The sequence below is a fragment of the Patella vulgata genome, chromosome 5, assembly GCF_932274485.2.
Source record: "Patella vulgata chromosome 5, xgPatVulg1.2, whole genome shotgun sequence".
In the NCBI taxonomy this organism is placed as follows: Eukaryota; Metazoa; Mollusca; class Gastropoda; family Patellidae; genus Patella; species Patella vulgata.
Genome location: NC_065883.2, coordinates 442,443 through 465,451, shown reverse-complemented (window position 1 = coordinate 465,451; position 23,009 = coordinate 442,443). Strand labels below are relative to the sequence as shown.

The 23,009-nt window shown below is 36.7% G+C and overlaps 1 protein-coding gene and 1 non-coding gene across 2 annotated transcripts; one reads left to right on the top strand and one right to left on the bottom strand.

The window, feature by feature from the left end:
* Positions 1-4,186: 4,186 nt before the first annotated feature.
* On the top strand, positions 4,187-9,583 carry LOC126822196 (visual pigment-like receptor peropsin; the record flags this gene model as incomplete). The annotated part of the gene is made up of 3 exons (XM_056100872.1): positions 4,187-4,311; positions 6,548-6,587; positions 9,347-9,583. Coding segments are annotated over 3 exons (402 nt in total), but the record flags the coding sequence as incomplete, so codon positions are not given.
* Positions 9,584-16,466: 6,883 nt separating this feature from the next.
* Positions 16,467-22,723, bottom strand: LOC126821671 (uncharacterized). The gene is made up of 2 exons (XR_008788313.1): positions 22,607-22,723; positions 16,467-18,348 (listed from the first exon to the last, which is right to left on the bottom strand). It is a non-coding gene; the product is annotated as an uncharacterized LOC126821671 (transcript).
* Positions 22,724-23,009: the final 286 nt, after the last annotated feature.

Sequence of the window (23,009 nt, the reverse complement as noted above, 5' to 3'; positions counted from 1 at the left end):
TCTTGCAAGGAACAGTGTCTAGTCGTGGAACGAAAATCCGAGATCCTGTGCACACGTTAGCGTACAAGTAAAATTGTAACACGATGGGAAATCTTCCTTTGTTCTTTTCGTTGAATAAGCAGATTGTTTTCCCTCTGGTAGATTGGGTGGAGCTTAACCGTGCAATAACTAGACATGTTCAATGTTATTGCGCTCTTTTGCTGGTTTACACTAGTTTTAGTAGAAAAAATATAGAGAAGTAAGGGGGGGGGGGGGGCTGTGCAATAACAACAAGCATGTTGAGCAGGTGTCAATGTTACAAGTCATTTATAGCACGCTTCATGCTTGTGCTTCGTCCCTTGCATAGACTTGTTGATTGGTATTTTTATCATTTATCTTTTTTTCATTATAGACTGATTTGGTTTTTGTCATTTAATAAATCACCACTATCACAATTACACATTGTTTTGTTATCCTTAATATTAATGTAAAAAATATCTGAGGAAGCTACAAAGATTTTAATTCATTCTATGGTCACTTCTAGACTTAACTGTAATTCTCTTTTAATTGGCCTTCCCAGCAAATTGATAGATAAACTTCAAAAAGTGAAGAATAGTGCTGCCAGACATATAAGTAGAAGCAGTTTTAATGACCACATTACTCCGATTTTATACCATTTACACTGGCCCCCTGTTCGTTTTAGAATCCGTTTAATTAACTAATAAATTTCTTAATCACATGGCACCTTCTTATTTGAGCGACCGATTAGAATTATATACTAAGTCGAACTTTGCGGTCATCCCCTAGGAATCTCTTAATTAAAAGACCTGTTCGGCTTGTGAGCTATCGTGAACAATCGTTTGCCTTCCAGGGTCCTTACTTGTGGAACAGCTTACCCCTGAGTGTCCATAATTCACCTTCCTTGTCTAGATTTAAAACCCGTCTCAAAACGCATCTTTTTAATGAAGCATTTCAATAGTTTTAATGTATATACGCCAATGTTACAATGATATAAATGATAGCTGTGAAAATTATCTTTTATGTTTTGTCTTTCTTGTGTTTTACTAATTATTTTACTTTTATTTTAGTATTTTTTTATATTCTATCCTGGGGGTCTTCGATCCCTGCATTGACCGAGAAAGTTCATCATGATTTTCCGACGTGTTTCCCTTTGTCAGTGGTGCAGAACGACGGGCCTGTCTAGGACAGTTGTCTAGTCCTTCGGATGATACGGAAAACCGAGGTCCCGTGTATATATTGGAATGCACGTAAAAGATCCCCTGACAGTTGGAATTCGATATAAGAGTAGGCGATAGTGCCGCTGCCCGGGCAAAACTTCCCTCATAGCACACTGCATGGCGTAGGCCCGTCTTCATTAGCCCAGTATAGGAGCAGAACAGCAGGACGTTAAACCCCATTTCATTTCATTTCATTTCTATACACTTGTCTATATGGTGATGTTTTAAGAATTTTAAATGTACGTGCCTTTCTTATATATCTATCCTTTTTATAGGTTTATCACCCTAAGATCTCGGTTCCTTTCGATATTGGCATGTATCGGACTGTAACTTCATGGATTATGACGTATATTGTCGTCGCCCCTGTCGTCCGGACGGACGGACGTCCACAATTGTTTGTGAACAGTCTACAGGTCACAATTTTTATCCGATTTCAATGAAACTTGAAATATAGGTTTATCACCCTAAGATCTCGGTTCCTTTCGGTATTGGCATGTATCGGACTGTAACTTCGTGGATTATGGCCCCTGATTGTACGAAAAATCACGTTTTTAGCTTGTGAACACTGTAGAGGTCACAATTTTTATCTGATTTATTTTAAACTTGAAATTTATGATTATAACCCAAAGATCTCGGTTCCTTTCGATATTCGCGCATATCTGAACATAACTTCCTGAATTATGGCCCCTGATTGTACAAAAAATCGCGTTTTTAGCTTGTGGACCCTATAGAGGTCATAATTTTTATCCGATTTAAAAAACCTTATCATTATATGACCGTTAAACCCTAAGGACGGTTGAGTTCGAATTTCGTGAAAATCGGCCCAAAACTGACAGACAAAATGGCCGCCGTTCGTTTTCAAATAGCGTAAAAATATGGTATATCAAGGTTGTGGGCCCTATAGAGGTCACAATTTTTATCTGATTTTGTTGAAACTTTAAATGTATGTTTATATCCCAAAGATCTCGGGTCCTTTCGATATTCGCGCATATCAGACCGTAACTTCCTGAATTATGGCTCCTGATTGTACGAAAAATTGCGTTTTTAGCTTGTGGACCCTATAGAGGTCATAATTTTTAATCGATTTAAAAAAACGTATTATTATATCACCGTTACACCCTAAGGACGACTGAGTTCGAATTTCGTGAAAATCGGCCCAAAACTGACAGACAAATTGGCCGCCCCTCGTTCTCAAATAGCGTAAAAATATGGTATATCAAGGTTGTGGACCCTATAGAGGTCATAATTTTTATCCGATGTTTTTGAAACTTGAAATGTAAGTTTATAACCAAAAGATCATGGTTCGTCTCGATATTCGCGCATATCGGACCGTAACTTCCTGAATTATGGCCCCTGATTGTACGAAAAATCGTGTTTTTAGCTTGTGGACCCTATCGAGGTCATAATTTTTATCCGATTTAAAAAAACGTATTATTATAACACTGTTACACCCTATGGACGGTTAAGTTCGAATTTCGTGAGAATCGGCCCAAAACTGACTGACAAAATGGCCGCCCTTCGTTCTCAAATAGCTTAAAAATATGGTATATCAAGGTTGTGAACCCTATAGAGGTCACAATTTTAATCCTATTTTGATGAAACATGAAATATAAGTTTATAACCCAAAGATCTCGGTTCCTTTCGATATTCGCGCATTTCGGAAGGTAACTTCCTGAATTATGGCCCCTGATTGTACGAAAAATTGCAATTTTAGCTTGTGGAGCCCATAGAGGTCATAATTTTTATCCGATTTAAAAAAAACGTATTATTATATCACCGTTAGACATTAAGGACGACTGAGTTTGAATTTCATGAAAATCGGTCCAAAACTGACAGACAAAATGGCCGCCCTTCGTTCTCAAATAGCGTAAAAATATGGTATATCAAGGTCACAATTTTTATCCGATTTTGTTGAAACTTGAAATGTAAGTTTATAACCCAAAGATCTCGGTTCCTTTCGATATTCGCGCATATCGGACCGTAACTTCCTGAATTATGGCCTCTAATTGTACGAAAAATTACTTTCTTTTTAGCGTGTTCTCTATCCATCTCTCGAAAATGTGGGCGTTTCCTGCCTGGCAGCCGCTGGTTGTATTTCTATTTTTCTATTTGCTTTTATATCTATGTCGTAAAGCGCACTGGAGCACTGTACTGTGGAAGTGGCGCTATATAAATCAATAATAATATATACTCTTAAAAAAAAGGAGGGGATATTCAGAAACAATACAAAACTGTGGAAATGCACTGCTGTTTTTATTAGAGGTAACCCGTGTATGTTAATAACAGGCCAATTGCCTACACATAACCATGACCAGTTCATATGGGCGGCTTATCTGACGGTCCCATTTCACTCGCAAAGAGATACACTGTCAAAAGTGAAAATGGACGTTTTTGATTTTTGTCTTAATAATGAGTAATTGCTCGACCAATCTTCAGACATTCTGCAATTCGTCGTGGCATGCTCCTAATCAACCGTCCAATCATGATTTGGGGCAATCTGACCCACTCCTCTTGCAGTGCCACGGCCAATTCTTGCAGTGTTGTCGGTTAACGTTGACGTCGACGAACACGTCTGGCGATCAAATTAAACGTAACACACTAAAGCAAAGATACGCTAAACAATAAATATTATGCGAGAACCGATAGGAAAGCAAACATGATATGATAAACCAGCAAGTGCCAGTTTTCATCAACCCTTCCTTGAAAGTGTCAAATTTGACAATGAACCCCTCCCACGTGTATGGCGGTATTGCGTTTCGCACATGCAGCTCAGTGGTTCTGTTGGGGCGATAAGTTCTTCATCTGTGAACATACTCTCAAAGCATGTCAAGTGTCCATGAATATTTATCATATCACAACCTGCATAGGTATTTGCATTTCAATATCCCCTACTTTTTTTGAAGAGTATATATAATATTGATGAAATAATCTAAAAACACTTTATTGTTTGACAAACATACTTTCTTGTAGGTGTGATTGCTACAGTTGGTAACCTAATGGTACTGACGATGTTTTGTCGAGAACAACAATTTAGAAGGAAACCACATGATCTTCTATTGCTGAATCTGGCTATAGCTGATATAGGAATATCCGTGTTCGGTTATCCAATGACGACTGCTTCCAATTTCGCCAAACGATATTTATTTGGAACCACGGGATGTACTATTCAAGGGTTTGCAACATTCACGTTAGCCCAAACTGATATGAATACCTTAGCCTGTTTGAGTGTCTACCGTTATATTAGTGTTTGCAAACCTCAATACAGTAAGTATAATTGTTATGGAAACGTTGGAAATTGTGTTCGTGTGTTACGGAATATTAAGCAGCTGTAGTTTATAGCTGTGAGTTGGAGATACAATCAGTCCAGCTGATGTATGTAAATGGTTAAGTTAGATAATCCACCGATCCCTAATTACATTTACTAGCCTTCAGTTGACACACATCAATTGTTCTGCAACCTGCCATATGATTATAGTGAGATAATCTATTAATGACAGCTGATTTCATTCTGTAGTATTTATATTGGTTCTTTTATTCAATATCATTTATGCCTGTACAATTATAGGTAATTAGATAATTGTAATGAATGAATTAGTAAATATTGGCTTAGATATATGATATAAATGAGAAGGTAAACTCAAGGCAGAACGAGGGTATGCAACAATGGGGGCTGACGTGAATTTGGACGATGGCCGTAATGTCTACAACCTATTATGATATGTTCCCGTGTGCTGTATTGATTGTAAGAACTAAGAATTATAGATGTAATGATTTTTTAATATTTGCTCCTGCATTGTTGAAATAAAGAAGTCAAGTCCACAGTAATCGTGGATACTACGTTACACGTGACCCCATATTTACTATGGCTAGTTCATCGTAATAATTAAGCACTAACATGTCCGATTTAGTAGACTTTTGGTATATTGATATGCAAGTACCCTAAATGCATATTTATTCTGGGTCACGGGGGGCGGGGGGTGGGGCTGTCTGGTAGATTTACTGACCTAAAACACATAGACCGTAGTATATGTGTTATACCATTTCTTTGTCAGAAAGCGGAGGGCCTGACAAGGACAAGTGACTAGTCGTTCGAATGGGACGAAAAACCGAGGTCCCGTGTACGCATTGGCGTGCACGTAAAAGATCCCTTGGCAGTTGGAATTCGATATACGAGTATGCCGTAGCGCCGCTGCCGGGGCAAAATTTCCCTCATAACACACTGTATGGCGTATGTCCGTCTTCATTAGCCCAGTTTAGGAGCAGATCAGCAGGACGTTAAACCCCATTTCATTTCATTTCATTTTGTAAGAGAAGAAATGTCATAATATAGGCAGAAGTTTAACACATTAATTTTCCTTTGTTTTTTTTTATATTTAATTATATTTCCCTTTTAGTTTACAAGTTGGACATAAAGTTCACTAAATGGGTAATAGCCTTCATGTGGATATACTCAATAATTTGGACGGCCCCGCCATTATTTGGATGGAGTTCCTATACTTTTGAGCCTTTTGGTAAGACAATAATACATTATATAATTCAGGGTCCTTATTAAGCCTGTATGACTTCTTGACCTCCTACTTACTGATAATACTATAAATCACCAATCTTGCTTATTTTAAATCAATATTCATTATTGGTAAGTCATAAACAAAATCGAAACGACTTGATAATTAATTGGCGCTTTTATCCGGAACGTTCTCACCCATCTCATCGATCTAAGCTGCCTGATTGAAATAACACCGCAATATTCTGCGCTATGGGCTTTAGTTTAATTGTGTAAATATTAGTAACACATCCCCTGTATGATACAAACAACAATAGATTTTTGTTTTATCTTTAACCCTAATGCGGAAGAAGGTCAAATGGCAAGGTTCTGTACACACTATTAAAATTAAAAATAGTAATTTAGACAATTAAACCCCCCCAAAAAAACTTATATACCCTATCAATGGGAGAACACTAAGATTTGTCGACAATTCCTTTTAATGCACATTGAGCTTATCGTGCTATTTAAGCTCTAGTTCTACTTGCCCAATATTATTAGAAATATATTTTCGGGTGAAAATAAATAGGTTTTCTGGATCGAATAGACAAGTTAGTTAGTTTCATTCGGTGTATTGTTTTATTTCAACAGGAACATCATGCAGCATTGATTGGACAAATCGTAGTACAGCAGCTGTTGTGTATACCTGGTGTCTGGTTGTATTCTGTTACCTCATCCACGTCTTTATTATGATATTCTGCTACACCAGTGTATGTACAAGGGCAAAGGAAATCCAGAAAAGTCTTGAAATGTCCACGATTAAAACCATGAGTGGGGAGGATTTAACTTGCTGTAAAAAACTAGAAGTTGAAAAACACGTTACCTGGGTAAGTTGTGGTGATAAATTTTATGTGATTTTTGGTCTAGAACTATCCAGAACTATTTATAACCAAGAATATATAACTTACTGTAAAAACATAGAAGTTGGAAAACACTTTACATGGATAAGTTGTGGAGATCCATTCTATGTTATTTTGGTAGAGATGTCCTACTGCGCCTTAATGGCGCTCGATTTTATTTATTCAGAGCAGTTCAAAAGTTTGGATAGGACAACAAAATGTAGTCCGATAAACCAATTCGACCGGGCTCATCTGTGACAAAGACGGCGTTGAATATGTGTTGATATTCGGACGTAATTTTGACAATAGTTTTATTAGTATACTGTAATGGAGGACAGCGTTAAAATATGTTATACTCTTCACGGCATTCTTGTATATTTTGACGGGGTGTTCCGACTTTGCCGGCAGGCTTTGATGTTAAATGTTGCCGCTAATCCAGAGTTAATCCTAGAACAATGGTGTTATAAACTATAGTCCATATCTCTTTTAAGAATAAAACTATTGATGATTGTGTTCGGATCCAACATCATTCTTGGTGTTTACAGTAACTGGACATGTTTTTGTTGATCATTTCCATTGGACGGCATTTAAATTTCGGCCACCTCGATTATTGGAGATAAAGCGAATATTAACCCGATCGTGTGCCATTTTAAAATAAATATAATTTCGACACTTAGTTAGTTTTTTAAAGTTTTACGTCCACGTCCAGTCGACACAGATCGACTATCTATTTATATTAACATCGAAATCATGTTTGAAGGCATAACGCCTAAATTTTATTAAGAGGGATTAAGAGCTCATTAACGCCGAACACTAGTGAACAGTTCTTGAGTGACTACCTTTAAACAGAGTATAGTTTTAAGATCAATTAAAGGATTAACAGTCTGCCGGCTAAGTGGAAACACACCGTGGAAACACACCAGTATGACACACTCAAGTTATCTCGCCATCAGTCAAGGGTGCTATTTTATATGAATCCACCATCCTTCCGGCATTGATACCCGTTGATCAGCTGGCAATAGGCATACCTCCATACTTCAAAGGTAACGAAATTGGCAGAATGGGTGTTGACAGCTCCATTTCTGTCAATAACGCACGGAAACGTCTCTTTAAGGACGATTCTGACGGCCACTAATCTTACATATATATATATATTATAGAATTAACGCTATATATACATATAATTGTATAGATTTTAACTATGGCTAAGAGAGAGAGAGAGAGAGAGAGAGAGATAGCGAGAGGAATGGGTTTAACGTCCACTCGACACAAACTAGGTCATTTCGGGACTAACATATGGTTTATTATTTTATTTCAATTATTCGTTTGCGCGTAGGGGTCTTTAGCAGTGGCAGGAAACCGGAGGACCCAGAGAGTGTGTTTGGACAGTCGACCCTACCCCTTGTCACGTACAACCGGGGAATCGAAACCCCGTCAGTTGACTCAATGACAGATCGTATGATACAGCGCGCGCGTGCTAACCATTCGGCCATCCACCCGCCCCCTCCCCCCACTATGGCTGATAGTTGATAGGAAAAGTGAACCTGCAATATCTTTAACTTTAAATCATAATTGAAATCTATTTAACATAATTATTCTATTACTAAAAAACACAACACAATTTATATAGAAATATACAGTCACTGTTTTACAGGCATAGCACGACGTTTCGACAAGTATTCTTTTATCGTTATCAAGCACAAATGAGGTAACAGAATACAGTCGCTAAATGCCACTCAAGGATTATATTCTATCTAAAATCGGTAGACGATCTTTGCGACGGTTGTTATTTCTTTTAGCATTATATATGAAATATATTATCCCACTGTTTAAAATAGTATTATTCTAATTTACTGCATAATGATTTGAATTAAAAATACATCTGCGTGTTGCCTGTCTGGACAATAGAAAACCATATATATATATAATCCTGTTTTGAAAGTTTCTAAACATTTTAAAACTTGTGCCAAAAATTTAAATATTAAATTTAGTATTTTTACGTTTTATAAAGTACAAATTGATGATACCATTAAAAGAAGAAATATGGAATCAAATGTCATTGACCAGTTCTTAAAAGACTAATTTTTCTTATCCTCCCACCTGCGCTTGTTTTTTCGATGCTATATAAGGGGATTATAAGGGGATTTTAAACCCCCTAATTTATTATCATCGGGTTATTAGGTAATAAGATTGATATAGATTCTAATGTATGGGAGGGTATCGCTGCCAATATTAAATGCTCTGCGACAATGTCGTTTCCATTGATAATATGTAAAAAGTACAATGTACAAAGTCCTAAAGCCGGTAATGATAAAAGTCAAAATACCTCTAAGGTAAGAGTTAAATGTAAAGCGTCAAATGTTAAGTGTCAAATGACAATTGTTTTGTTAGCAAATGCTTTTATTGAAGTGTCTACATTTTACCTTTCTCACATTACTTTTTGCATTTGCGGTCTGCCACATCTCATTTGTCCTTCACGCTATCTACATAGCATCTTTCGCACAGCATCAACTTTGAAATGCAAATGTAGGATATCACGTGACTTATTAAATATATGGAAACCTGCCACACTATAAACCAACACACTACAAGGACATCACCACACGATAACAGTAAATCAAGCTGGCACACTATAAAAAACTATTTAGACGACCGTGCGTAATCCTGAATGTGTCAGGAAATAATTAAACACACCAGCTTTCGCACAGCATCAACTTGACTTATTAATTGGGATTACAATATTTCAGATATGTCTGCTAATGACAGGAACGTTTACCATTCTCTGGTCACCTTATACGTTTGTGTGTCTTTGGTCTGTCTATGATGCTAATCTACCAATATGGATCACTACCTGGCCAACCATGTTTGCTAAAGCTTCTTGTATGATTAATCCGATCATCTATTACCTAAGTAATCCATTATTCAGGAAATGTGCTAGAAGACTTTTAAGCTGCCAATTCCACCAGAGAGATATCGTTAGGTAAGAGTAAAATAAAATAAAACCAAGTACGAACAATCCAAACCATAAGACAGAATTCGAAGTCCTAAAAAACGTTATAGGCAAAATAGTGTATTCAAGCAAAATAGTGTAATCAGCAAATGGACTGCTCCTCGTGTACAAAATACACGACAAACAGTGGTAACAGGTGTCCGGAAGAGTAAGCTTACCCTGCCTAGTGTTTTTATACTAGGAACGAATCACGATATCGATTTGGTGTAGTCGGATCTAAAAAAAAAACGTCATTTACTCATGTTATTATTCGCGTCAAGAGTCTATCACTTATAATTATTCGGCAGTAGTCGATATTTCACTCCGGCCTTTATTTAGCTTGACCACTTGACGTCATGACGTCAAAATGACGTCGACCGGTTAAGGGTTAAAGAAAGTGCCTTTCAGAAGCTGGAAATTTTTTCATCTTGGAGTTTATCTGAATGGGTTTAGACAGACACGAATCTGGGATTTAAATTGAAATCAGATCTGAGGATTCGAAATAACCCTTATTCTCTCCCAACCAAATATGTCATATTTAAACAGTCTTAACGTTGACCTGACAGAAATAACATAGCATAAGTGGTATTTGAGACAAATCCCGATTCCTATTCGCTGCTATCGACAATATCAAAAAATTCACTTCGCCAGTTTTCATATGCCATCCATAAGACTCGTTTTAGTTCACCTTTGAATTAATTATGTAAAACTTATTATGTTTTGTTATATTTCCAGACCACGATACAGGTATAGAGTTAATAAACAATCAAGTGGCGGTATGGTCAGCCGTGAAATAAATCAACTAGAAATGAAATGAAATGGGGTTTAACGTCCTACTGTTCTGCTCCGAACTGGGCTAACGAAGACGAGAAATCAAGTAGAAACTCATTTCTTACAAAATTGTTTCATATTATACACGTAGGGAACAAACAACAGACCGTGACCTTCAAACTAACCATCCAAACTCATCTTCCTAACATATGGACCTCGTGGGTTTTCTCAAGAAAAAGCCAGGGATGTAATAAATAAACACACATATTTATTAAGAAATAGTAAAAATATGTGGGATTCCACAAAGATTATAAATTCTTACAAACAACCCCAAAATTTACGACGAATACTTACTTCTTCAAAATTTGATTCTGAAGTCACAGAATCGAGTGTCACAAAACGTGGGGACAATAGATGTAAAACTTGTGATATTATTGAAGGTAAAACAGTAGAAATTAATGGAAATGTAAATTTTAAAGTAAAACAATCTATGACCTGTAAAAGTAAAAATGTTTTATATTTGATAATATGTCCAGGTTGTGATGAAGAGTATATAGGCAAAACTGAATCACAACTCAAAATAAGGATGAATCTACACAGATCCCACATTGCTAATCCCAAAAATAGAATGATTCGACGAAGCGAACAGTTAGATACATGTGGAAAGGGACAATTTAGGGTATTCCCCTTATATAAACTCAACCGGTCGGATAATAATTTGCTAGAAAATAAAGAACGGCATTTTATTAACAAGTATCAGCCTAAATTAAATGCTACATAATTTTATATTGTAATTTGATATTGTAATATATATATATTTGATATTATTATTGTCATATACATATACGTATTAATAACGCCATGACGTCATATAAGTGTATACTAGCTCATTATTAAATGCCTGATGATCCCCGTAGTGGGTGAAAGCGCTAGTTAAGATGATATTAGTTTTTTCTTTCTGAAAATCTCATATTTCTATATACTTTTACCTGAGAGTAGAATCTTTTATTTATTTTATATATATATATATCTACAGTTTTATATACAGTGTATAGGCGATAGTGCCGCTGCCCGGGTAAAATTAATAACGTATTAATAATATGAAAGAAGAAAGCTTCAATTCACAAACAATAAAACTTATTCTACTTCGTCTTGTGAAACCTGGTTACTTTGCCAATGTGCGAGCCTACATTACACAGCCGGTTTCTTTTTTTAAATAGACTTCAAATTTGATGAATGGGACGAACACTATATTGGAGTGTACATAAAAGATCTTTGACTGTTGAAATTCGACGAAGAGTGTGCGGAAAACCTGGTTATCCGGTCCAAATTGCCCCGTAGCACACTGATAGCGTATGTCCGTCGTCATTCGCCCAGTTGATTCACAATATGAGGATAATAAACACCACCTCATTTCCTGAAATATCTACATACAGATTTCCTGGAACGTATTTAAATATCATTATGTCCAAGTTTGGTGATCTTTAATCCAATCTCCAGCGGATCTCAATCTTCTGTTGTTTTAATTAATGGCTAACGGCCATTGTAACGCACATTATACTATAGAAAATCCCACAAAATTAAGTGGTGTTGATGAAATATTTCAAGTAGTTTAAAATGAAGGCTGCTTAAGCATTGCTTGATGATGGCAGGAATTAAAATATTTACAAGGCATAAAAACAACTTAAAATGAAATGAGTTGAGATTAACGTCCTACTGCTCTGCTCCAACTGGGTTAATGAAGAAGGGCATACGGCAGAAAGTGTGCTATGAGGGGAATTCTAACTGTCAGTAGTTTGATTACGTACACGGCAGTGAGTATACGGGGGCCTCAGTTCTTGGTCCCATTCGAAATGACCTACCTTGTCCTTTGCCAGGCCAAGGGGGAACCTCGCCGGAAAACCCGATGAAATTTCTAGGTCAACACAGGGATCAAACACAGGACCTTCAGGTTAGTGAACCAACTTCTTACTCACCGAGCCACTTTGGTTCCCGAAACAACAGCTTAATATGGCAATGTAGAATGCAGTGGCATATATGAGAAGGGGTATTGAGTGTTCCGAAATAGTAAGCATCGCTACTTATTGCTAACTGGCGCAATCGCACTATTTTTATTACAATAACATGATGTTTGGGAAGTATTCGTAGATTGTCTCCATTGTGTGTTTTCTGTAATGTTTATTACAATAACATGATGTTTGGGAAGTATTCGAAGATTGTCTCCATTGTGTGTTTGTTGTAATTTTGAGTACAGCCTGCGCCAGGTCAGTGACCTTTCACGACCTCTTCTCGATCCATGCATTGCTTACTACGTCCTTGTTTTGCGCGATTTATCTTCAGGGGATTGTCTTCTGGGTTTCATTGTGTTTGTGTGTGGTGCCGCCCTCCTACAGTTACTGTTACACATTCATTTCATAACCCGAAGGTTACAGAGCAGAACAGTAAATGAAATAATTGACAGTAAGAAATCAATACCATGTGCTACTTAATACATGGATGATTTGTAATCAACCCACGAGAAAGTGGACGTCTGTTGAGGATTGGCAATTATTTTCTTTTATTACTACAATAATCTATTGAAAGTATTCTATTTGTTTAATTACTACAATAGTCTATTGAAACTATTCTATTTGTTTAATTACTACAATAATCTATTGAAACTATTTCTATTTGTTTAATTACTACAATAGTCTATTGAAACTATTCTATTTGAATGTATCTATGATATTGATTTTTATACAAGATAATGTTTAGAAATGGCGTTAATGATTAAAAACCGGAAGCCTATTAATATATTTTCTATGGTCGTACAGAAAGAGCTTGATATTAATTAAAATACATATAGTTTACTATACTAAGAGCTTGATATTAATAAGAATACATATCTAACTAACAATCTATATCTTATGTTAGCTTTATAACTAAAAGAAATCTTATCCATGGTAACTAACAGATTCTAACAATGGGTTTTTTTATCCAATGGAGCAGAATTTTTATGAAATCATTGATTACTCGATACTAGCAATACATTTACACGTCATCAGAAATATGGATTATAACAAATTTACATTTCATTGCGGACACAATTTTATAAGTTCTATTAAAGTATAATGGATAATTTATAAGTCTTCTGTTTCATATTGTCAACTCGAGGTACGTTTTCAATCTAGTTTGTTTTATATCCACTGTGACATACTTACAGTGGCGGAAGGTTGGCATTGGGTAAAATTAGATAAACAGCTGACAGTTCTCGCTATAAAATTTACAAAATAGGTAATGAATAATAAAAATTTCAGTCAAATTGCTCTAATGAAACACTGGCCCAAATATGGTCAAGGATCCGCCATGATTGTTGACGCCACACACCATTTTATATGAAATAGACCAGCGCGTTGTCGCCAGGAGACGGTTGGGCGAAATAGCCAGGGTAGACATCATGGGTTTGAATCGAGATTAACTTTTAAATGCATGTACCTAAAGAACAGCTGCTGTGTCGATTGTAATGGAACTATTATACAATAGTAGTCTGAATTAGTATAAATGTATTAGTGTCTCAGTAGTTATCTCCCTTGCTTTGTATTGTTCTATTCTCTACTTTCATTTCTTTAAATTTCGGATGTAACTTCCTGTAATTTGGATTATTATGGGTTGTAGGGTCCTGTTAATTTTGGATTATTATGGGTTGTAGGACATGGAATTTTAGGACATGGACAATCCACAGGTTTTTTATGGCAATTTACATGGTATTTGTCGAGGAGTCTGTAGTGATAGAGAATAAATAAACCATATGTTACTGGATTTGGAATTTGGATCTTTTATTTTGGACTGGAAACATTACATCGATGTTGTAGAATATATCATTGCAACGTATAAAGATACCGCCAACATACTGAAAACAGTGTGACACAGAAGATGTGGCCGTTCGGATATAGAGTTCGTGTCCCAGAGTGTCACATTTGTATATCATAAGTTACCATGGTGAACTTTAGACGTGTTTTTGAGCACGAATTCACGTCGTGTTTTGGTAGAGAGTGTTCGACTCAACTTAAAATTGGGGAAATGTCTAGAATTAACATCAACGTCAATGGGAGAATCCATGGTGAACTGGGACCTTAACCGGCTATATTTCCTTTCACAGACTTTCATGTACGTCAATGGGAGAATCCATGGTAAGCTGGGACCATAACCGGCTATATGCCCTTTCACAGATTTGTTTGTTACAACATAATTTTAGGTTATGTGGTTATGTGAATGAACCGTGGTTAGTGCGTCCAGATGCCAGTCAGTGTTGTCAGTTCCATGGAATGAATTTAGTTCAGATAGATAGCTTGACCAAAAATGATTTTATTGGGAATATGGTTCATCAGATAAGTGGACAGTAAGTAGAGTAACAATTGATTATCTTATTGGTGTCATCAACTTTTAGTCTATGTTAAACTTATGATACATGAGACATATCTTCATCTAAACACTTCCGGGAACAGCATGGTTTTACTTGCCTCGTGGACGTGTAGGTTAGTAAGTGCAGGAGTACCACACTACACGCAAAACAAAACCTGTAAGATAAACTCCCGGGAACACCATGGTTTACATGCCTTGGTGGACGTGTAGGGGTGTTAAGACAAAGGGGTTTAACATCGCACTTTTCTATTAGTAAGTGCAGGAAGACAACACAACACGCAAAACAAAGATAAACCTTCGAACAGACAAACATAGTTTCAAAAGTCCGCAAATCCCACGGCATCATCTGGTACCTGGATAATAGAATAAAGTCATTCCCTGAAACCTCATCCAGCCAGACCCGCTGTTCGAGTTTGCTGATAGGAACTGTTACATCATATGGTCTAGGAACTCAGATAGAATCCAATGAAAATCTGCCACGATTTCTTTTATAGGACCCATGGACATCACGCACAGACTAAGCTATTCGTGACCCGAACCTGTTCAATTACTGATATGATTGGTTACTTAAGCCGAATGATGCAATTAGTAAATTTCCAATCACGTGTAATCTGGTGATGTGTGGTTGACACATAGAACCAGCTATGTTTTGGTTCTATAACTCTTTATCGAATCCAGTCAAAGTATGTATATATTGACTTTATCGAATCAAGTCAAGGTATGTATATATTGATAATCAAGACTCTGAGGTCACAGGTGGGATTCTTAAAACTGAGAAGAGACACAATAGGCTTGTAAGAACAAGAAATTAAATTTGAGGCCATACCTCGAATTTTGCAAAACCCGAGTAGGAAAAGATAAAAGAAAATCGGGTTTAGCGTCCTATTTTTCACTATCAAAAGGAGGTTTGACTCGGATATCACCGTTTACACCTATCCCAGACCTTCTTGTGGTTAGTGACCCTGCACCATACCCACTGAGACAATTAGTACCCAGGCTAAGGCTACAGTTTAATTCTTTGTGAATAAAGTCCTGTGTTTTATTCTTTGATTGGATTTTTTTTAAATTTTACAGGTCGTGAAGCCACATTTTTGAAAAGGGGAGATAATCCGAATTCAACTGGAGTTATCTAGACTGTTGACGTCACATTTTACAAGGATTGTTTGACAATTTGTATAGAAATGACTGGTTGTAGTTACGTCACTCTACTTTCTAACTCATGTACAATCTATTAGCACCATGGTGCGGGGTGTCGGTGTTCACTTAGGCACCAATATTTAGGGAATCCGTAAAACACTGTTCGGCCAGCAAATATTATAATCAGGAATCAAGGTGGAGTACTCTATGGTTTCGAGCGAACACTCGACACAAACTAAGGCATTTCGGAACTAACATTTGTTTCAGTTGTATTTCCATAATTGGCTTGCGCATAGGTGTCTTAACATGGGATGAAGCTGGCGGACCCGGAGAAACCCCAGGAGGGTAGACGGGCGACCATACTCTTTGTCGCGTAAAATCGGCGAATCAGCGGCTGTACTCAGTCGTGGGGTTGGGCATGTGGTGTAATAGTGGACGATTCCTATTCATCTGAATCTGTCAACGCCTTTAACACTCTATAGACAGTGTTGAAACGATGACCACCCTAAACCTATGATCTAAAACTAGGCTCGATAACACACTCACTTACTCAACCCAAAACAAATAGAAAGATTTTCTAATAATAATTATTCAGTTTACAGAATATATTCGATAAAAATATTATTACATAACACTGTTAATATATAATGTCTTATATTACAATTAATAAATATTTTTATATAACAATGTTAATATGTCTTACATTACAATTAATAAATATTATTATATAACAATGTTAATATATAATGTCTTGTATTACAATTTTAATTTACTAAAATGTATTTTCGTTACCACATGAGGACCAATCGGTGCCCATCTCTTTGAACTCTAGATAGATACTACAATGTATAATTGTATTAAGACATTTGGGTTGGCCATAAACAGGGCATACATCCGGTTAGAATTAATGTAACCCTAGCAACAAATATACATTCATCATATAACGCCACAGAAAGGTATCAAATAATACCATTAAACCTGAAGCTTCAACTTTCCTAACAGTTTTCATTAGCCTAGTTAGACTATTTCTTTTCATTTCAAATTTCCTAACTGTCCTGACGAAATCCTCCCCAGAGCACACAGTATAACGTATGTCCCTCTTCGTTAGCCCAGTCGGTGCAGAATAGTTAAAGGGTTAAACCCCATTTTATTTCATTTTCTTGGTGACGTCAGCAATCATGGCCTCGAGGGGAGGGCTTCGATTATACTCGAGTTCTCCAGTAGAAGCATGATAGCATGATATTTCTCATGAGAGGGGGGGCTTCGATTATACTCGACTTCTCCAGTAGGAAGCATGATGTTTCTCATGAGAGGTACAAAATACAGTACAGAATTACATCTCAATATTATAATAACAAGTTGTGATGCCTGTATCTACCGATTGAATATATACATTTATAGAACAGTTTGACTATATTAACATTTATATAACAGTTTGTATATTAACAGTTATAGAACAGTTTGACTATATTAACATTTATAGAACAGTTTGTTTTTCTAAAAGACAAGTTTGATTGTATTAAATTAACATTAATAGAAAAATTTGACTATTTTAACATGTATAGAATAGTATGGATGTATTACAATTTGTGGCCGTTACTCTGAAAATCAAAGATATGATTTGAAGGGGAGATAACCACCATAATTGATCAAGATGGGGAATAAAATGATAATACAGTGGACTGACACAATTAAATAATAAATAATATCACACGACTCACAATTTTAATTTTTCTTCTAATAATTTAATCTTTTCGTCTGATTTAGAAACAAATGAATACCTACAACAATCTACAGGTGTTTCACGAAATCTGTTTATACTCTCTACATCTAAACCAAGTTGTAGTAGGTAGTCTACAGTTTCAAGACAGCCATACTTACAAGCTAGGTGTAACATATTGTTATTGGCTGTATCTATATCATCTCTATTACTACCTTTATCTAATATAATTTTAATTTTAGAAACGGGTTCAATGTCTGATAGACTGCAATATAATATTGGTGTATTATCATCAAAACCCCTACTATGAACATCTAAACCAAGATGTAGTAGGTAGTCTACAGTTTCAAGACGACCATACTCACAAGCTAGGTGTAATATATTGTTATTGTGTGTATCTCTATCATCTATATTACAACCTTTATCTAATAGCATTTTAATTTTAGACACGGGTTCAATTTGTGATTGACTGCAATATAATATTGGTGTCATGCCCCCTTCAAACCTCTCATTTATATCATGACCAGATTCAATTAAATCCTTTAGATTATTGAAATCCCCCTTTAGACACGCATCATGTAATGTAAGAAAACTCGTCCTTGTCTTGGATATGGTATCCTGTTCTTCGTTAGTATTGCAGCCTATTTTAGCTTCAGCTGTAGAACCCACATCAGTGACAGTGCTAATAACTGGATGAATTTGTTGTTGACCGTTGCCATGGGAACATGCATCTAAAATAGACCATAACGTCATAATAATAGCCTAAAAAATAATTCTATGTGAAACAAAAATTATTCAGCCGTAGAACCCAAATCAGAGACGGTACTAATAACTGAATGAATTTGTTGTTGACCGTTGCCATGGGAATATACATCTAAAAATAGATCCTTACGTTATGATAATAGCCTAAAATTAATTCTATGGGAAACAACAATTATTCACCCGGGATATGTATAAAATAAAATGGAGTTTTATGGTACGTCAGCTCCAACCGGGTAACATAGTGCCAAACATATGGTGATTTTACCGAGACAAATTAAATGTAAATATATTCACATACATAAATAAAAACAACTATCACATATATGAAATAAAATGAAATGGGGTTTAACGTCCTACCGTTCTGCTCCGACTGGGCTAATGAAGACGGGCATACGCTATACTTTGTGCTATGAAGGAAATGTTTCCCGGAGAGCGGCAATATGGACTACTCTTATATCGAATTCCAACTGTCAAGGGTGTGCTTTGAAAGAAATGTAGCCCACAAAGCGGCGCTATGGCCTGCCATTTATTTTCATTTCAACTTAATGGGCTAATGAAGGCGGGAAATTCATGAGGGAAATTGTGCGCGGACAGCAGCACCTGGGTCTACTCTTAAATCGAATTCCAACTGCCAATGCACACCAATGTGTACAGAAGACCATGGTTTTTCGTTCCATCTGAACGACTGACATGGGTGGGGAGGGCACGTCAAGAAATTCCGATTAACTCCCACAGTCAACACCGGGTTCTAACACGGGACCTCCAAGTTAGCTAAAATTCGGATTGAAGGTCTGGTTTTTAAGATGAAAATGTGATTAAAAAGAGTATGACCAATGCGAGAGCGACACAAAACAAACTCATCCCCGCTGTTCGTTCTGTAGGGATTTTGCCAGTCTCCCAAGGGGGTGGGGGTGGCTAAGTGGTTTATAAGACGCTGGCTCGCTAGTCTGGAGGTCAGGTGGTCGATTCCTACATTAGTCGAACAAATTCGCCGTGATGTTTCGACGTGATTTCCCCTTGTCAGTGGCGCAGGACGGAGGGCCTGACAAGGACGAAAAACCGAGATCCCGTGTATACATTGGCTTGTACGTAAAAGATCCCTTGGTAGTTGGAATTCGACATAAGAGTAGGCTATAGTGCAGCTTCCCGGTGGCTTATGCCCGTCTTCATTATCCCAGTGGGAACATAACAATAGGATATTACACCCCATTTCATTTCATTTTTCCCAAGAAAGGTTTTATGAGCGTGTCCGCGAGAGCACCATGAAGGGGGTGATAACCCTTGCGTCAGGGATTTGGACCAAATTTTTTCTGTGAGATGGGTTAGTACCCAGATACATCCCCACAAAATATTAGATTGATTGATTCGGACAATAATTGATTTGGCTACACAAAATTTTGGGCATTAGTAGGACCAATCAGGTTCCTCCTTCACACTGAGTTTGAAGTTTCTACTGCTAATGCTACCTTGGTACTGGCCGGATACCCAACTCTCTCTGAAAATTGGATTTAATGAAAACCAATGTTTAAGAGGCCATAGCTCGTTCTTTGCAGAGACTAGGACCAAAGTTGAATGTTACCCACAACTAGCAACCTTCCTACTAACAAAATAAAAAATAAAAATGACCGGAACAGTCATAATAAAAACAGGAGAAATATATTAAAAACACCAAAAATTAGGATAAAATGTCCCGTCTATCAATACCCCAGATGAAGTATATGTATGGACATCTTTACAAATTTAATATATTCCATTTAGTCGTTAGCAAGGATGATTTAGACATGAGAGGAACAAAGTAAAATGAGATTTAAAGTCCACTGGACACAAACTAGGTCATTTTGGGACTAGCATAATATGGTGATGCATACTGTATCTATGGACATCATCACAAAGTTAATATATTTGTTAGCAAGGGTGATTTTGACTTAAGAGAGAGAAATGGGGTTTAAGGTCCACTCAACACAAACTAGGTCATTTTGGGACTAACATATGGTACAATTTTACTTCAATAATACACTTGTGGGAAAAGAGAATATCCATGAGGTTGAACAAACAACACCACACCATGTCACCGGCATGCTGTCACACCACTTAACTCAATGACAGACCTTAGACCAGGGACAAGTTTCATGAATGTCCAATGCAATTTAAACAGAACAAATCGTCTTCTATAAATATGATGTAATGAAAGGTGAAATATGATACACGATTCGGTGTAAGCATATTTTAGCTCTTGGGTAAAAGAAGTGTTTCTGAGGGATGTACATGTTCGCTCTTGTAACAGGTTTTAAGGACGAGCGGATTGTAGATGATCCAGTGACAGTAAGTCGTAGTCACACAATCAGCAAGACGACCATACAACACCTTTTCTGCCAATGTTCCTTGTGCCAAATAGGTTATTTTGGTCAAACATATTTTAGGAATCAGACCAGCTTATTCCCATCTGTATTTAGGAGCCGATCATTGTATGGAAACATTTGGACGTTTTCATGGAGAGGCATTACAGATCGGGAGGCTATGATAATTCTATATTGAAATCCCTGAAGGAGAAGAGGTCAAAAACAGTACTACAAAATAAAACAGTACTCTGTGGTCCAAAAACCTTGAAGGAAGGTCAGAGAGCATTTACACTCGAACGTAGGAATCTAAGTAAGTGAGCACTTCCGCGCGAACGTAGGTATATGTAGGAGTTTGGCACATGCGGTCAACATTATCCTGGAGTGCCATAAATCCTGTTTTGATCTATGCCATGATTCAGAGATTTCAACACCAGACATTAAATGGCCCTACATGAACACTTCTGAATGTTTCTTCTTATGGTTCTTCTTTACATGAGCAGGTGTACAAATTAAAAGATATCTAGTTTATGATAGTCATGTCAGTCAAATTTATACGATGATCTGCTCATGAATACAGATCTTAATAACAGTGGTCTGATCCCTGCAAAATTACACACCACTTATGACCCTTCCCTATGGCTATCAAGCAAGCGTGAAAGTCAGATTTTGTCACAAAAATATTACGATTTTAAACAAAATGATCTATTTGACACGATTCACGTTGAAATTACGAAATATTACAAGTAATGGTGATGATCAGTAGTCATTTGAAGATAATCGTTGGTCATTGCTGAAAAAGGTGCTGCTTTGGTTAAATTGTGCTAATATAAAAGCTTGCTATGCCAGTCCTTACATTTATGCACTTCCGTGCTATTAACTACTGAATACAGGTGAGAATAATCGTTGCCTGATCCTGCAAAATTATACACCAGTTAAGCCCCTTTCCTACGATGACCGCGAACGTCCGATTTTGTCACAAAAACTTCATGATTTTTAACCAAGATAGTATATTTAGCACAAGGAACGTTCAAGTAACAAAAAATAGTACTAATGTTCATAATCAACGGTCATTCGAACTCTTGAAAATAGTATTCGGTCATCAGTGAAAAGACGAATTTCGTGGAAAATACCGTTTTTACACATTTTCAGAATATTACAGTTTTTTTCTTTTGACATTTACTTTGAGAAATGCCCTTCACAACCACACCAAGCAATTCTATGTCAGACCTGCAAAGAAGCAGCTACATGCGTTTTAGGATAGCATAGTTTTAAACATATGTAAAATGACCACTTTATGATCACTCACAGAAAATTCCACACGATTCATTCATTCCCAAACGACTGCAGGATTTTAGGACGACTACTAGGCCTATCATACCTGACCAATATCAAAAATTTAGAGACACAACTTTTCGGGGAGGAGCGTTTTGAAATTAGGGTAACAAATTGGTCGAAATATGTCAACTTTTGCCCCAAAATAACAATTTCCAATTATACCGGAAGTTGTCCGTTCAAAATTTTTTCACTCCATCATGTGACTTCTGTCGCCTAGGGGTCCCCATAGACCAAGTATGGTTGAAATTTGCTGACCCCCCGGGTTATCGTTTTTTTCAATTTCTGCATGGTGCTCTCGTGGACACGCTCTACAACATCCCAAGATTGTTGCCATATCCTATGAATGCATTGAATCAGATATGTAATTAACCAAACAAAATCCATCATTTAGTAGACTGATGCATCGTGAAGATATTTGAAATGATGTTCCTGAAATATGTTCCGGAAAGTCAATATATGTCCCCTTGATTATACATTGAAATATTATTTATCATCCGTACCTTTACAATCAACAGTAAGCTTAAGAAAAGTTTGTTTGTGATATTCAACTTACCCAACGCTTCAATATTTTCATCTTCATCCAGATATTTACTGTTTCCAAGGTTGGTGCTTTCTATAAAATATTTTGAAATAAATAACTAGGGCATATCTGCTAATGAGGAATTGTCGAGCACAAGAAATTGAGCAGTATCCAAAATTGAGAAGTCAAAATGTTCTGTCCCAAATTAGCAACTGGAGGTGGATGAGGTGGATCTCGTGACTAACAAAATAGAGAAAACTAGTCATATATACTATTCAAAAAAAGTAGGGGATATTTGATTTTGGGGGCATAATACTAAAATATGCAAATGACTACGAAAAAAGTCACTATAGAACCTAACAGAAGAAACATTTCCAGTAACTTGTGACGCCCAAACGCACCAATAGCTACCGCATGGAATGCATGTGATGCTTGG